At 34.1% G+C, this 18,056-nt stretch overlaps 1 protein-coding gene across 1 annotated transcript in view; it reads right to left on the bottom strand.

Moving 5' to 3' along the window:
* Nucleotides 1–551: 551 nt before the first annotated feature.
* SP3 (Sp3 transcription factor) overlaps nt 552–18,056 on the bottom strand; it is a 57,914-nt gene continuing 40,409 nt past the window's right edge. Inside the window, exons 5-7 of the mRNA XM_045066938.1 lie at nt 11,257–11,449; nt 5,661–5,857; nt 552–2,309 (exon numbers count right to left, since the gene is read on the bottom strand). Coding sequence (XP_044922873.1) covers nt 1,993–2,309; nt 5,661–5,857; nt 11,257–11,449 — 707 coding nt within the window. The 3' untranslated portion in view covers nt 552–1,992. The remainder of the gene's footprint in view (nt 2,310–5,660; nt 5,858–11,256; nt 11,450–18,056) is intronic.

Raw genomic sequence — 18,056 nt, 5'->3', positions numbered from 1 at the left:
ATCTTAATCTCTACCTTCACTGTACACATGTGCAAAGTAACTGGACTTTTAATTTTAGAATATCTAAGATACAGTTAGTTAACTTCTCCCTTCCTCTTACTCTGCTTTATCATTAGACATACACAAACCCAAAACATAACCTTCAAATAGTTCTTGCCATGGTTTACCAAAACATGTTACCATTTTCAAGAATTGTCATGTAAATTCAAGTTTTTAATAAATCAAAATATTCTGCACTGCTTTAAAAGGGGAAACAAAAATCAAGGTTTGCAAAATGATACTATTACAACTAACATGAATCAGTGTGAACTTAAGAGTTAAAAGATGCTTTTTGAAAGTTTTACTTAATAATTAAATCATTCTCAGGTGAAAAATTAGTAATTTGCTAGTGCCTCTACTCTTACCTTTCCAAGTAAATATACCTGCTCACAATAATTTTAGTGTTTGAAATCAAGAATCTGTGAATAAAAGGCTAAGATGAAGAAAATAAACCAGATTTTTCTTACCCCATACCACTGCAAATATTTTAAATACATAGGAATACAACAAACTCAAAAGAAAAAAAATAGTGTTTTATTAACTACCACACTGTTATAATACACTTTAAACGTACAATAAGGTAGCCTTTAAATTTGAGGTGGTCTTAAGAATAACAAATGAACAGAATTCCAAATTTTTGAAATAGGTGAACTGCTGCAGTTATAGGTATACATTTAGGAAAATTGTATAGCTCTTACAAGACCAGCAATGAAACTTTATTTTGTACATTTTTTTAATAATTGAAAATATAAACAATAATTAAAAAATAAAAAGAAAATACAGCATAATAAAAAACATACATTTCTCAATTAAATGTACTGGATACATATAAATTTAAAGGGAAGAAGCAAAAAAGGAAAATGGTTGATATTTAAGTGCAGACTGACTACCTAGACAAAAAAAAAAAAAAAAGAGAGAGAGAGAGACTTAAAAAAATATCATAAACCTCTAGTTTTCTATGACTAATATCCATATGGTTGGAGTATCGTCACTATGGAAGTGATTTTGTTATGTTTGCATATGTTATACTTTACTGGTAATTTACATGATGGCTTTTAAGGCCCTGGCAGACATATGGTTTTTGGAAACAAGATTGGATAAAAAAATCACTGCTAAGACGCAATACACCTTATTTTTTTGGTCCTCCAATATTCAAGAAAAGGGATAATTCACTGTAACATTTTCTTACCACCCAAATGCCTCAACCTATACATTTTAAACTTTTTTTTTTAAACATTGGTTATATTGCCCAACTTCGTTATTGAAAGAATATTAACAAGACATTATTTTGGCAAATTAAATCTTAAACATGGCTTTTCAACAGGATTTAAAAGGTGACTATCCCTAGAATTCCATGTTAAAATGTAGTTTTCAAAATCTTACAAGAGTAATGCTTAAAATATTGTACATAGTTAACCTAATTAAAATAATTAGCTTCAAAATGACAAATTGATAAGCTAAGTAAAGCCTACACTATGTAACATTTGCTTGGAAACTTGATTTGTCAGTTATGCATAATAAAAATTCCAGTCATCAAGAAAATTACAAAAATTTTTTTTTATCATAACATGATTTCTTTCACCCACCAACTTTTTTTATCTTACAATAGATAAATACCAACATGTTCTCATTTTTACACTAAACCACACAGGATTGATGCATTTGGTTAGACTACCATTCGCATTGTTAAATTCAATTTTCTCTTTATATAACTTGGTAAAATTTCATTTCTTCTAGATTCCAAAAGTACCTACAAAACCCATGCAATTTTACCATTTTTAATATACTATGGAATATCATACAAAGTAAGGCATTTCAGTGTCATGTATAACCAAGTTACTGTCAATCCAAAAATTTTTGCACATCAATAAAAAGATATCTAAGAACTTAGGAACAATATTCTTCTCACTACTGTATAAAAATAACCACAATGAATAAGTATTTGTGTAATATTTACTCCATTGTCTCATTTCCAGAAACTGTGACAAGCTGTAAAGGTATTTCAGTGTTGGTAAGGATATCTTGATTGCTGGTGGTGGAAGTATTAACAGTTCCTATCCCTGAAACAGAACCTTGTTGAATATTTGCAAGGATAAGTGTTGTTCCTCCTGCAGTAATCAAAGTATCATCTCGTGCAGCTTCCACAGATGCCAGCACTGTACTGCTAGAGTGAATACCTTTTTTATTCTGATGTGTTTTAATATGTTTGGCAAGGTGGTCACTTCTCATAAAGCGTTTTGAACATTCTGGACAAACAAATTTCTTCTCACCTGTTAAAAAAAAAATTGTTACTCAATTTTTTAAATTCAACAGTAATATACTGATCCTCTGCTGAGAAAGCAAGCCCACCTAACTTGACAGCTAGGGACAGGAAGGAAAGTTAATTAAAACTGCATTAGTTTTGTTAGCTGCCTTTTCAAGATTTCTCTCCTAGATTATTTTTCCTCAAAATAAATCTGTCATCTTTACTTTTCAATGAAAAGCAATCTTCAAACATTATAAACTGATACTCCAATTAGACTTTAATATTTCAAATATGCCAATAGTTTGTTTTGAAACATCTGTTACAAGATACCATACAGCTAACAAACGACCATCGGACCATACTTCTTTAAAGAGTAGACTATTTTTTTGGTTTTGTTCTTGTTTTTAAGATTTTATTCAATTTTCAGAGAAAGAGAATGCAAGCAGGGGGCAGGGCAGGCAGAGCAGGCGGACAGAGAAGTAGGCTTCCTAACGAGCAAGGATGGCTGGTTGCAGGACTCGATCCCCAGAACCTGGGATCCTGACCTGAGGTGAAGGCAGCCACCCAGACATTCCAAGAGCATACTGTTTTAAGCTATATTTAAGATATTAACATGTTAAATCCATGATACTAAACCTTCAACTCTTAAATGTGAATTCAAGTAACTACACAGAGTACTTCTAGATTAAAGCAAAAACACAAGCTTGAGGTCCATTAAGAATGAGTAATCCCAGGAATAATGGAGATAGCTAGATGACTTGACTTTAGCTGGACTAGTCAAGAGCAAGCCTAACATATCATGACAGTAAAGTTAATTTAGGACCCTGATGACTAAATTTACTTCCCAGCATGAATAAAATAGATTTTTTAAATACAAAAAACAGCCTGAAAATCTAATTAAAAAGTCAAAGACCTACTGTGTAAGAGAATTACTGAAAGACAGAAACCAAAAGGCCAATCTAAAAGGAATCCAGAGAGAAATCATTCAATAAACAAGTCTTACAATTTTCTTAATTAATTTATTTCAAAATTCTAACCTATCTCGTTCTAGCACCTCTACCCTAAGTAGGTCCTCACCAGACTTCACGTCTGATCTATGCTCTGACGACATCTTAACTCATTCCCTCTCCAATCCAATAAATCAATGCCAGACAAATCTTTAAATGCCAACTTGTATTACGGTGTAAAACTCCATTATACTAAGTGGTATGGTAATAACTTGCAGATAAATAAATAGTTTAAATTCTCTATTGCCTAACTTAAAACGCCCTCTATATGGCTCAATCCACTTATTAATAGAAATGTGCTATATAGAATCTCATTTTCACTTATGGCAAATGGTCTTTTACCTCTTCTATTCACATACCATTCTATTCTTCTGCGAAATTATTTCCCAAAGTTTCTCTTGGAATCAATCCTGAAAGATGTTCCATGGAAAATGGCACAACAATCAGAGGAGGGTGGGAAATGCTACGCATACTACATCTCTCCCCACTTAGAGATCCTGTCTTGTTAACGTTCAATTAAAGGTCCTAAGAGGTGCTACCTCGAAGGTACATGTAGTGACCCTGTTTAACCAAGTGTTTCCCACATTCATTTGATCAGACTTCTTTTCCTTTACATTATTCCTTTTTATAACCTGCTGATCAAATTCCACAGAGGAAAATTCTGTTATCAGGCCATCTTAAAGTCTACTATCCCAGCCCACTGCCCAACAATGCCTTACTATCCCAAGCAATAATGATCTCTGCCTCTGAGCATACTTTATCTACTTTCTTACATTATTTGTTGCAGTTTCAAACAGTTTAATAAACTCATCTACCTACCTAACAAGTGAGACAGAAAATAAAACAAGTAGAACATGTAATATATATACTAACTACTACATACTTGGCAGGTTGTTTTATATATTTAAAAACAATGTAGGAGGTGTGAAAGCTGAGTCAGAGACAGCATATTTGCCTAATCTAACAGAGAATCTAGATTTGAATCCAGATCTGGGTGACTTCAAAACCAATACTATCTTTCTTTTTACCACGCTTCTTCCTTCTAAGCTCTCTAGTGACTGTAAGTATGTATTTTTCAATCCTTCAGTGTTGAGCATAGACTGATAAACACCTTTACCATTACAAGGTAGAAGGAGAAAACTATTTCTAAGATATATTAACTTGAGGTTTAGTTTGGGTCATCCCTAGTCTCATTTCATATAACCACACATATGGTATAAAACAAATCAAAGAGAGTCTTTCCATCAATAACACCCTGGTTATTCCTCAATGCAATATTTTTTGCTTACTTCACAGATATTAAAACGAGAAAAGGTGAAATGATTTTGTCAGGAAAAAAAAAGGATTTATTCTTTATTGTAGTACTGAAGAAGAAGAATTTAAGAAAGGTTGAGTAAAAGCAGAGGGGCACCTGAGTGGTGCAGCCAGTTAAGTGGCCAACTCTTGGTTTCAGGTCAGGTCATGACTTCAGGGTCACGAGATCCGCCCTACAGCTGACTCTGCACTGAGCCCAAGTCTGGCTCTGTGCTCAGAGAGGAGTCTGCTTAAGACCCTCTCTCTGTCTCCCTCTGACCCTTCCTACTCTCGAAAATAAATAAATAAATCTTTAAATTGTTAACATAATAAACAAGAATAACATAAATGTGGCTTAAGACATTCAACAATGTTAAAGCAAAACAAAAAAAAGTGAACTAAGAAAGGGGGAAAAAGCTAGCCTGAGTCCACATAAAGTAAAATGTTATTTTACAAGGTAAGCCATGTAGGCTTATTTGGAATTACTGTTTTTTTCTTTTCTTTTAGATTTTATTTATTTGACAGAGAGAGAGAGAGCAAGCGAGCGCACAAGTAAGGGGAGTGGCAAGCGGAGGAAGGGGGAAAAGGAGGCTCCACACTGAGCAGGGAGCCCGACGTGGGGCTTGGTGCCAGAACCCTGGGATCATGACCTGAGGCAAACAAAGGCAGATGCTTAACGAATTAGCCACACAGGAGCCCAGAATTATTGTTTTTTAAATTGGTGTTGCTGAAGATAAAAACTGGATGTAACTGATCATATTTTAAAAGATCTAGATCATGGGGCACCTGGGTGGCTCAGTGGGTTAAAGCCTCTGCCTTCAGCTCAGGTCATGATCCCAGGGTCCAGGGATTGAGCCCCGCATCACATTGGGCTCTCTGCTCAGCAGGAAGCCTGCTTCCCCCTCTCTCCCTGCCTGTGATCTCAGTCTGTTACATAAATATATAAAATCTTTATTTAAAAAAAAAAAAAAATGATCCATATCAGTAAGGTATGCTCTTTAAAAAAAACCTTCAAGGTAGTACGTAGCCATAAGCATGTAGCCATTTTTGTCTGTTTAAAATTAAATGTTAGTAACCTGTGTGTGTTCTTCTGTGCCTCTGTAATTCATCACTTCGAGTAAATCTTTTACCACAGAACATCCAGTTACAAACAAAAGGGCGCTCCCCAGAATGCCAACGCAGATGAGCTCTCAGATGTGAGGTCTTCCCATAGACTTTACCACATCCTGGTATATGACAAATGTGTTGCTTCTTTTTCCCAAGATTGGTACCTCTAAAAAACACACAAAGAATAATATAACTTTATATGAAAATATCCAAATAAACATTACCATACCAAACAAACATTACCATATCATATATTCCTGTGTTGAATTTCAAATAGAAGACATCACCATGAGGTCAATCAGAAACCAAGACTATTTAAAATCAATTTAATAAAAACTTACATGTCTCAAACATGTAAGTATTACATACTAATTTTACTTCAGAATTAATGTGATTAATGCTGTCTAAATGTAAATATGCTCAAGAATTACATAATTTAAAAGGACATTTCATACAGAATTCATAAATAAAGCTATTATTCTGTCAGAACCATTCACAAACTTGATGCATAGGCCCAATCCACATTAAATTAGTTAATATAAGAAACTAAATGGTCTATTCAAAGTCATGATGTCAGCTAACTTAAAAATTAAATTAAAACCAAGAAATGACTGCATAACTCATCACAGGTACAATTAAAAAAACAATAGGCACCTAAACAGACTTTAACATAACTTAAGCATATTTATTCATATATTTGTATAGCCACACCCTGAGAATACACTGACTTGGGGAAAAATCAAAGGAAAAAATCTAGACAAAGCTATTGTCTCAACTCCCTTAGCACTGTATGAAATAAATATAAATCAAAATTATCTTTACAATTAAAATTCCCTCCATATTAACCATGCAAAGATACCCCTTATTACACATCAGTGATAGAATAAAAATACAGTTCTCCACAGTGCAAAATTTGACATTTGTTACATTTTAGTATTTGATACCAAGAACAAGGTTTGGGGGATATGTGCTTATTAGATGAATGAACACAAGTATTTTGGCCTAAGCAAGAAGAAAACTTTCTTGATTCCAGAACTGATACTCAAGTAAGTATTAAACCGCACAGAAAATGTCGTTACTCAAGCTCTAAAACAAAACAAAACAAATTAGGCTATTTACCGAATAAAAATAAATGAGTTTATAAAACATGACATTTTAGACTCACTGACTGTCAAAATCATATACACTTTGCAATATTTCTCTGAGATTTAAAAAAGGTACATTTAAGACCCCCGACTTCCCCTCCTCCCCCAATCTCAGTCTAGGTATAGCCTATAAACTTTCCATAAGCCTGCAAATCCTCCTTTATATATTATACCTATCGTTTTTCAAATTTTACTGGAAAAATGCATATTTCCCCACATTTATATTTTAATGTACTCACACTCAGTAGCATGTGAAATTGCCATAGGACAAACAGTGCTAAACGGTGCAGTGCTGGCTGTTAGATGCCATAGGTGTTCTGAACAGGGAGACATCAATGTGGGCTCCAGTAGTTAGAGAAGGCTTCGTGGAAGAGGTGGGTAGGATTTAGATAGAAAGGAGGGAAGGCATTCCAGGCAGAGGAATAGCATAAGTAAAGACAAGGAGGAGTCATGCTGTTGTCTTAAGGGCAAGGATGTCATAATCTAACACAATTCTAGTTTCTGCTCCAGTCCACCCCCAATTTCTACAACTCTCTTCCAAGAGCTGAGTTGAGTGAAACAGGTTTTTCTGGCTCACCTGCCAAAGTATTAACCAAAGCCAGTATTTCCATTTAATTTAGCTTTTAAAATTTATTTTATTCCCAAACAGCCCTAAGAAAAAGAGCAATGTTTGTGATTATTGGTGTACAAAACAATTTTACATATTGTGTTCACCATAGCAATTTCACAGAGAACCCAATTCACTTCACTCTTGTACCCATGGCTTCTTGCCTCAATGCTAAGCATACCACTTGAGTGAATTGATGTGCTTTTATAAACTCAAAAGTGCTATTTTACTAACTTAGCAAAATTTAGCTTAAGAGCACAACAAAGCACAAGATTGTAACAAATTACAGTAATGAATCTGGGTTCTCCAAGAACCAACACTCCCAGGAAAGTTATTTTCAACTGAATCATAAGAAAACAGAAATACTATTTGAAAATGGGATTGGCATCTAAGGAAAAAAAAAAATGGGGACAGGGACACACACAAATATATGTAATGTAAAGGAAAAGCCCAATACCCGGGTCCAAGTTTCTATTTAAAAAGGAAATTTTATTCAAGAAAATCTAGATATGCTAAATATGGATTTATGCCATATGATACAAAGGAAGAGAACTGATTTTCTCAACAAATAAAAAGGTAACAACAGATATGGCTGTAAGTTTTCTTCTTGATTTGCATAATCAGACCACTAAAACCTACTATATAATCTAGAAAAAACAATTTTAAGTTTCTATTCCTGATTGCCTAAACTTGTTCTCAGTAATTTAACAATGCCAAGACAGAGTGACGCAGAATAAATAAAGCTAATTCTCAGTATGGGAATTAAGAAAAGGTAAGTACATCAAATACTTTCTTTTGCTTGGGATGGGAGAAATGAGACACCAACTGAAATGCTGACAAAGAAGAAAATTTTTTAAATATGGATTGATGTTTAATCCACACAAAACCCACATAACAATAATGCCTTTAGACTTGACTTTACTTTATTAAAATTGTCTCTCCCACTAGAGTAAAAGGTTTCTAAAGGCTGGTTCTGCTTAATAAATACTGGTTAAATGAACAGAAGAATATCATTTTTAAATATTTTATATTTTATAATATAAATAGAAAATATATTAATTATATTTTACACCTTTTGTCCTCTGGAGATGCCACTTTATACATACATACATACATATATATATATATACATACATATACATATATACACATATATATATATTTAGACATACACATATATATGTGTATATATACATATAAAGAATATGGCTGAGGGGAAAAGGCCAATATTCTAAAATTTTTAAAGTACTGCTATTTCCCCTTTGCAGAACACTCTGAAATATGCTACATTTACTATATGCTATGCGTCTGTTAATAAGAAGCAGCAACTGCCAATGATACAATTGTGCCTGTCATGTATGCTAGCTGAAGTCTGTTCAAATGAGCTCTAAGAAATAATAGAGTTTTTTCTTAAGAACTTCAACTTTGATTGCTTAGAATAAGTAAGTTTTTTAAAAAAACAAACTCACAAAAGTTCTAGGGGAGAAAAAAGTTAAGTCTCCTTATAAGGTATTTCATAAAAACTGACCAACTAAAAATTTTGTGCATAAAACAAAGTTTGCAAAATTTAAGTGATGGAACTCTTCTTTTACTTGTGTTAACAATGCATTATGCAAACCACTGACAAAGTTGAAAGACAGTGTAAAACTAGGAAAAAAAGTATCTGCATATATGACAGTTAAACACGCAAGTTGGTTAACAGATTAACAAAAGACAAATAATTCACAAAAGAAATTTTTAAATGTTAAAATAACATACCAAAAAATGAATCTCACAACATAACAAAAAATATACTAAATGAAACAATAACGAGGAATTATTTTTCATCTGTCAGACTTTAAGAGGTTATTTAAAAATGTGAAATCCATTATTAGCAAGGGTGTGGGAAAGCAGATACTTTCATACACCATGGGAAGGAATGTAAGTTGATACAGATAGAAAGACAATTCCCTCTGATCCAACAATTTCATTTCTGTCAACTTACACTGATGTAGTAATCAGGCAAATGTGCAAAAATGTATGTGTCAGGATTGGCATGACAATAACAAACTCTCAAAAAAGATGTTAAATTCTTATGCATCCATACAGTAACAGAAGAGCCATTAAAAAATTGACTGTAGACTCTATACAGTCTTGGAAATATGGTCACAAAAATTTTCAAAATAAGAGCGGACATGTAAAACAGAAAGAATAAGATGATTCTACTTTAAAAGATACATAAAGTGTGAAAGATATATAAAAAAATGTTATAATGGTTTTCTTGATTATGGATAGAAGTTTGGTATTCTTTTAATATAAAATTCAGTGTTTCTCAAGTTTTATGAGCATATTTTAGTTTAATAAAAACCAATCTAAAGGATTTTCATTTTTAATAAAATGAACAGTAAAACACTGGCCAGACTCTGACCCTCAATTAGATTTGACTTTCATGAACTATTTATCTTGGAAATTATTCTAAATATGAGAGTAAATTTCAGAAAAGTTATCATCTAACCAAAATTCCACATTTACTTATTTAAACTGACCAAAACATTTCAAAGAATAAATAATATTTCAAACAATTAAAATAATTACCAATACATACATATACCTAAGGATCAGATGCAGAAGCTAATCCACTTGTGAGGCAATTAAGTATAGTGGTTAAGGTTCTGGAATAAGACATTGGGTCCAAAGCCCACTTGCATGTTGCTCTTGAAAGTCATTTAATCTCTCTGTGCCTCAATTATGAGACTGTCTAAAACTCCCAAAGTTAGCAGTTATTAGTCATTATTACCATCACTGTGAATGGACTGGCCAATGTGCAAATCAACAAATAGCAACAACCCAAAGACAAATAGAAAGGCTATTTCTAATAGATCAAGTTCATTAACTGAATTAATAGTATTATTTAAGCAGGGTTTCTGAGAGATATTAAGGTTTTTCACTAAGACTAGGGATTTGATCTCCATGTCTTTACAACATTCTATAAATTTCTGCTCTATGTATTTCAAAGTTATGGTGAAAACTTTGTTATTATTAAGAAGCCTACCCTTATTTATTCATTTGACTATTTTTACCTTAATCCTTCATTGCCTAATAGTAACAGTGCTATCCAAGTTTTCTTGTTAACATTTGCCTAATAGATCTTTTTCCATGCCTTTATCTTCAACATTCCTGTGCCAATTTATTTGAGATGTTCCTTATAATCAACATTAAAGCTGGATTTTGTTTTTTTAGATATGATCTGAGTTTCAAGTTCTTCATTATTAAGCTTAATCCATCCACATTTAATATAATCAGTGATCTTTTTTTAGTTTTTCCCATCATGTTATTCTGTCTTAACATTCATTTTTTTAAAGCACTGAATTAAAATACTACAGTGCCACTTTTTAAAAAAAATTCCATCATTAGGTTTATTATTCATTTCTGTTGAATATAGAAAATGTTTATGCTTATCAACTATTTCTGAACTTCTTATTTTTATATAACTGCTATTCTCAAGCTAAAAATCAACTTTATCTGTATTTAGGCAAATCTCATTGCTGTTTTGCAAACAGGCTAATTTCTGATATGGGCCTATTAAATGGCATCTGCTACTTTTTTTAAGGCAAATTAAATAACTTAAGTTTTTAAAAAGGCATTTAGATCTGATAATTCTATCATATATTTGTTCTAACTCTGCCACACTCATACAGACATACACACAAAATGATCATGTAATGAATAATTTCCCATAATTAAGTGATGTAGCATGCAGTATTTCAAAAATTAGGGTGATGTTATTAGCAGACTTAAAGGAAAAAAAAAAAGGTATGTTTCATGTGTGCATACCTCCCACCACCTTCTTTACAGTTGGGACAGGTGCAAGCTACCCTCCGAAGTCTTTTTCCTTCTTGATGTTGTTGGTCCCCTTCTTCATCTACCACCTGTACTCTTAAGTGTGTTAGATCATTGGTATTCAATGTAGAATCGCCACTGAGCTGCCACTCTTCAGGATCAGGTTCTTCTTCCTTGATCCTAATATCTAAAGAAAAAAGCAAATACAGATGAGAAGCAGCCCACTGGCCCCAAAACCATGAGATCTGGGCCTCTCAAAGGTAAAGTGAATACTATGTAAAAAGTCAAAACTCCTGTTTGTGGGAATATAACCATTGGTCCTTATTGTGACTTATTGTTTTAAAACTATTTCTATTTTATTCTAAATATCAAATAATTCAGCCAAAAAAGGGAATAAAGCCAGCATGTGAGCTTGCTTTTTAAAAGATTAAGAAAATCGAGTAACTTTTTTTAAGGAAGCTGAATCAATTCTGAAACTTCAATAATAAATTAATCAACTAGTCAATAAATCCAACAGTCAATTCAGATTAGAACAGATTCTAATGCCTTAAATCTCTTTTTCATAACCTGTATTAATTAATTATCCCTATCTATAGGTACTATGTGAATGCAAAAGCAGGGGTCATTCATTTGAGTCGGTTTAAATTAAGTCAATCATTACTAAAATATCTAAAATGGCCATAATATCACTGTGAAGAGGGGACAGAAATATGAGAGATGGTTTCTATTTTCAAGGAGTTTTATTACAAACCAGACTGGGAAATGAAATGAGGATGGAATGGTAAGGAAGAGTGGACATGGCAGCAAGTTATGTCATTTTCTCAGCAGACCCAATCATCTTTATTTATATTGATAATGATACGATACCATTAGAGCTTTTTCATCTCAGAAAACTTTTTTAAAGAAATAAAGGATTTAGAACAAATACTGAGTATAACCATCTTTAGTAAAACAAATTCTTATAGATTATCTTGATTTATGTAAACTAAAAATATTAAAAACTTATTATTTTAGATCTGTATCACTCACTAATAATTGGGGCAAAAATAGCCTTAAAAACACCAAATGTGCCTAGAAATTCCTGAATTTAAACTAATGAAAACTGAATATATACTCAACAATCAAGAAAATGCCTCCAACAGTTTAAAACTAGTTTATCAGAATAACCACAACTAAGAATCAGGGAGAAAAGTAGGAAGAAAGGGGAGTCTGGCCTGGGCAACAGAGAGGATAGTGGTACCATTCACTAAGACAGGAATACTGGAGAAGGTCCAAGAAGAGGTAAAGGAAAATGAATGAGTCCATGGAGTCTGAACTGTTTATAAGACATACAAGTAAAGAAGTTGGACCTACAACTCTGGAGCTCAAAAAAAGAGGCAAGTACTAGAGATATAGAAATTACCAGTACAGGGGCACTGGGTGGCTCAGTCCTCATAGTTTTGGCTCAGGTCATGATCTCAGGATCATGAGACAATCCTGCATCAGGCTCCCCGCTCAGTGGGGAGTCTGCTGGAGATTCTCTTTCCCCCTCTCTCTCTCTGCCCTTTCCCCACTGTACACACTTGCTCTCTCTAAAATAAACAAAAATCTTTAAAAAAATTTCTCAGTATAGATACTGTGATGGAGTCCATCCAAAGAAGTAGGTCACTTCTTTGATCACTCCACTACTTTTGATTCACTCCACTACAGTGGAGATCACTTCACTACTATTAATAGGATGAGAAAAAAAAGTAGCTTATGAGGAAGACAAACATTTAAGGAACAGGTAGAAGAGGAAGAACCTGCAAAGGAAATTAGTATCCAGGAAAATGTGCTACATCAAAGGAAGGAAAGAATGTATTTCAAGGAAGAAAGTAGTCAACATAAAATACTGCAGATAAATCAAGAAACTAAACTAAGAACATGGGCAAGAAGTGAGAAAGTGTTTAATAGTAAGTATAGATAAGTTTTTCAAGAAGTATGATTTGAGAGACAAAAACATGGCAGTAGCTTAATGGGACCAAAAAGGAGAGTTAAGGGGAGGAGTGTTTTGTTTTTAGAGACAGGAAAAACCTGACCATGTTTAAATACTTATGAAGAAAGATCCATTACAGACAGACAGGTTGAACAAAGAGGACTGAAGTCCCTGAAATGTGAGGAGGGGATGATGAGCCACAGCACTTACAGGTTTAACTGATGGAGCACAGCCACAATTTCCTCTATTACATGAGGTAAGATAAAAAGCACATTCATTCGTCCAGTAAATAATTAGCTACTATGTGCCATGAACTGTGTTAGACTCCAGACCCAGACAGATTTTCGACAGCTGGAAATTAGGGGAAAACTGGTTTCTCTTTTCTCAGTGAAAGGATGAAGAATGTGACTATGTACAAAATTCCTCCAAATACACAAAATAAATGAGTACCGGCATCTGTTCCTTTAAAATCAGGTATCCATTTGCATCACTATGACAAAATAGTTAAGTACATAAATACTGCATAGTACACTAGCTTTATGAGTTAAATAAAAGACATGTATATGAATATCACATATCCAAAGTTGCATTTAAGTATGAAGTCCATAAAAATGAGGAATTTTATCAGTTTTTTTTTTTTTTTAAGATTTTTTTGACAAAGAGAGGTCTCAAGTAGGCAGAGAGGCAGGCAGAGAAAAAGAGGGAAGCAGGCCTCCTGCTGAGCAGAGAGCCCTATGCGGGGCTTGATCCCAGGACCTTGGGATCATGACCTGAGCCGAAGGCAGAGGCTTTAACCCACTGAGCCATGTAGGTGCCCCTCAGATGTTTTTAAAGCTGCTTGTCTTACATTATTGTGACAAGACAGGAGGTAAAGAAGGATTAAAATATTAATATCAAGAATGGATAAAGGAGTCTAGAGAGAAGAAAAGATTTACAGACATAAAGAAAATTTAAAAAGCAACTGATAAGAGAGGGCAAGAATGAAATACAACTTGATTGAGGGGATGAGGGTATTATAGCACATTCCTGCTCCTTTTGCTAATTCTCTTACTAGAACCTACAAAATATATTTAAACAATGTGTCATCGACATGAATATTCACAGTTTAGTTTTCTTTCTACGGACTCCAAATACAACCCAGGCACATAAAACTTAACATATAAATTGAACACATCTGGTGTACCCAACAAACTTTCTCCTTGCATCCCCTTAGTTTTACAGCATTACAAGCCACCTAATTGCTCAATCAACTCTAGGTGACTCCTGTCAGTCCATTCCCAGCCTCTGCTCTCCCTCTTTTGTCAATTCATCTTCTCCACAATTTCTAGAATTTTCTTCCTAAATAAAAATCTAATGGCATCACTTCCCTAATAACCATACTTATACTAATTCTCTATTTTCTACAGTATAAAGACCAAACTCATTAATTTGATATTTAAGAATGTTCTCAATCTGGCTTCAACCAGCTCTTCCAACTTCAATATTAAAAACAATAAAATTCTCATCATTTTCAAAATATATGCCCTTTCTCAAGGTCACTCTCTTAAGTGTGTGTGTATCTTGCCTAGACTGTTTTCTAGTTCTTTCCTTTTTTTTTTTCCCCCTAACTAACTTCCATTTATTCTTCAAAGCTAGTTCAAATACCATCTCCCTTATACATGTAGAGTTATATTTATTGGCTCATACATATATCCCTTTAGATAATGAATGCTTCACTCCAAGGTGCTCAGAAAATACATTCTAACTAAATGAATAAACCTTCCCTAAGGAGGAACTTCCAATATAGGTAATAATCTACCTGGAAAGACTCTGCCCTCTACTTTTCTATGTTCTTTCTATCTGCAAATAATACATGAAGAGAAGATTTTTATAAGATTAAGAGTCATTTCATGGGGACAAGACCACAAAGTGCTCACTAAAAATAATAGATGAATTGCCCAAGAACTGTTACACCAAATGTTAATCACTTCACTTGCTCATACACAATCTGGGGTATTTTAGAATCTTAATGATAATATTAATTAATCCAATAAATCTAAAATAATTCCCCTTTGCCAACTGCATACCAGGTGAATTACAGACACCTTAAAAATAAGTCTCCAGTACTAGGTGGTCAAGGTTACACCTTCCTCAATATCTTAGTGTAAATGTTAGAAATATATTTTTTACTGTGCTCTATTAATGTCCTACATGTGGTGCCTACTTTTCTTAGAAATCAACAATTTATAAAGACTCAGAAGAAGGGGAAATAATAATCCATTAAAATGGCCCACACAAATATGAAATTGTTCCTATTATTATTACGTATGAGGAAAATAAAAAATATCACAATGAGATATCCTACATACCACCAAGACGGCTAAAATTCAAAACAGACCAGGCCGAGTGCTAGAAAAGCAGTGGAAGTGAAACTCTCCCACACTACTGGTGGGTGTGTAAATCAGTATAACTTTGGAAAATCTTTTGACCATATTTTCTAAATCTATCTATACTCTTGATTCTCAAGCAATTTTACTCCAACAAAAATGTACACATAACACCAAAAGTAAAATTCACCCTAAAATGAAACAATTCCAATATCCCCTAGTATTGGAATGGAAAATAAATAATATATTCGTTCATACAACAAAATATGTTAAAACAATGAAAATTAACAACCTATATGCAACAGAAATGAATGTCACAAATATAATTTTAAACAAAAGGCTCACATGCACATGCTTTCTCTCTCTCTCAAAATTCCATTTATTTAAAGCTCAAAACAACAGGTAAAATTATTGTTTGGTGACTGACTACGTTTCAAAAGGGGTAATGACTGGGTACAGGGAGACTGCTGGGTTGTTGGTAGTATCGTATTCTCTTGATTTGGGTGGTAATTGTTCCTAAGTGTTCATTTCATGGAAATTCATCAACTTATACACATATGATTTTACATACTCAATATACGTATATTCAATTATATGTAAGTATTATTCTAAATATTTTTTAAAGATTTATTTATTTATTTGACAGAGATCACAAGTAGACAGAGAAGCAGACAGAGAGAGAGAGAGAGGAGGAAGAAGCAGGCTCCCTGCTGAGCAGAGAGCCCAATGTGGGGCTCGATCCCAGGACCCCCTGGGATCATGACCTGAGCTGAAGGCATAGGCTTTACCCCACTGAGCCACCCAGGAGCCCTCATTTTAAATAATTTTTTAACGTGATCTATAGGAGATTACTTAGGAATTCTGGATCAGTCAACTTCTTTTGTTGTGGCTTCATCTTGAGCACCTATATAATCAATTTTAACACCTTTCCCCAACATAGGAATTTAAAACAAAACAAAACCCTTAAAATGAGTGTGCTCCATACTGAGTATTTACCCTAAAGACATAAATATAGTGATCCAAAGGGGCACATGCACCCAAATGTTTATAGCAGCAATGTCCACAATAGCCAAATTATGGAAAGAGCCTAGATGTCAATCAACAGATGAATGGATAAAGACGATGGAGTGAGTGTGTGTGTGTGTGTGCGTGCGCGCGCACGCACGCGCACACATACAATGGAGTACTATGCAGCCATCAAAAGGAATCTTGCCATTTACAATGATGTGGATGGAACTAGAGGGTACTACGCTAAGCAAAATAAGTCAATCAGAGAAGGACAATTATCATATGATCTCACCGATATGAGGAACTTGAGAAACAAGAGAGGATCATAGTGGAAGGAAGGGGAAAAAATGAAATAAGATGAAACCAGAGAAGGAGACAAACCATAAGAGACTCTTTAATTTCAGGAAACAAACCGAGGATTGCTGGAGGGGAAGGGGATGGGGGGATGGAGTGGCTGGGTGATGGACATTTGGAAAGGTTATGTGCAATGGTGAGAATAAAAAATTTTTTTAATTAAAAAAAAAAAAAGTGTGCTCCAAACAGTCCATAAACTGAAATTTAGAATATCATGTTATTCACTCAGTAAGTATGTGAATGATGACAATGTGCCAGTTACTACTGTAGGTTCTAAGGATAAAACAGTTACCAAGAATGTTCATACCTTTATCAAGTTTCCTTTTTAAGCTGGAAGAAGACAGAACAAATACACAGTATTTTAGGTGATAGTGTTACGGAAAAAATGGTAGAAAGAGGCAGGAAGTAGAAGGAGTGAGGTGCTAGCTGTTTTAGAGTAGTCAGAGAAAACTGCCTAGAGGCAAAGGATCAAGGTGGAGGAAAGTATTCTGGGTAGAAGGAAAAGCAAGTTGGATGTATGCTTGGTATATTCAGAGAAAAGCAAAGAGGCTTGTGTGCCTAGAATGAAATGACTATGGATAAAGTACAGTTTAAGTGGTAAGATCACAAAGGTAAACATATGGGGGAGTTAATATTATATATGATGTTACATATTGTATATTACCTCACAAGGCCACTATAAGGACTTTACATTTCATTTAGAGTGAGGGAAGCCACCAAGGGATTACGAGTTGAGCGGTAATATATTTTAAATTATATTTTTATTAAAATAAATTCAAGATCACTCTAGCTACTACACTGAAGAACCTTTTGGGAGGCAAAGGCAGAAGTAGAGAGACTAATTAAATTAGGAAGCTATTGGGACGCCTGGGTGGCTCAGTTGGTTGGGCGGCTGCCTTCGGCTCGAGTCATGATCCCAGCGTCCTGGGATTGAGTCCCACCCACGTCGGGCTCCTTGCTCGGCAGGGAGCCTGCTTCTCCCTCTGCCTCTGCCTGCCTCTCTGTCTGCCTGTGCTCACTCTCTCTGACAAATAAATAAATAAAATCTTTAAAAAAAAAAATTAGGAAGCTACTACATAATTATTAAAGCAAAAAATGATAGTGGCTTAAAA

Source organism: Mustela putorius, unplaced genomic scaffold (assembly GCF_011764305.1).
Source record: "Mustela putorius furo isolate JIRA1106 unplaced genomic scaffold, ASM1176430v1.1 tig00003869_pilon_pilon_pilon, whole genome shotgun sequence".
Lineage (NCBI taxonomy): Eukaryota > Metazoa > Chordata > Mammalia > Carnivora > Mustelidae > Mustela > Mustela putorius.
Note: the sequence above shows the minus strand (reverse complement) of the source record. Positions and strands in the feature narration are given on the sequence as shown.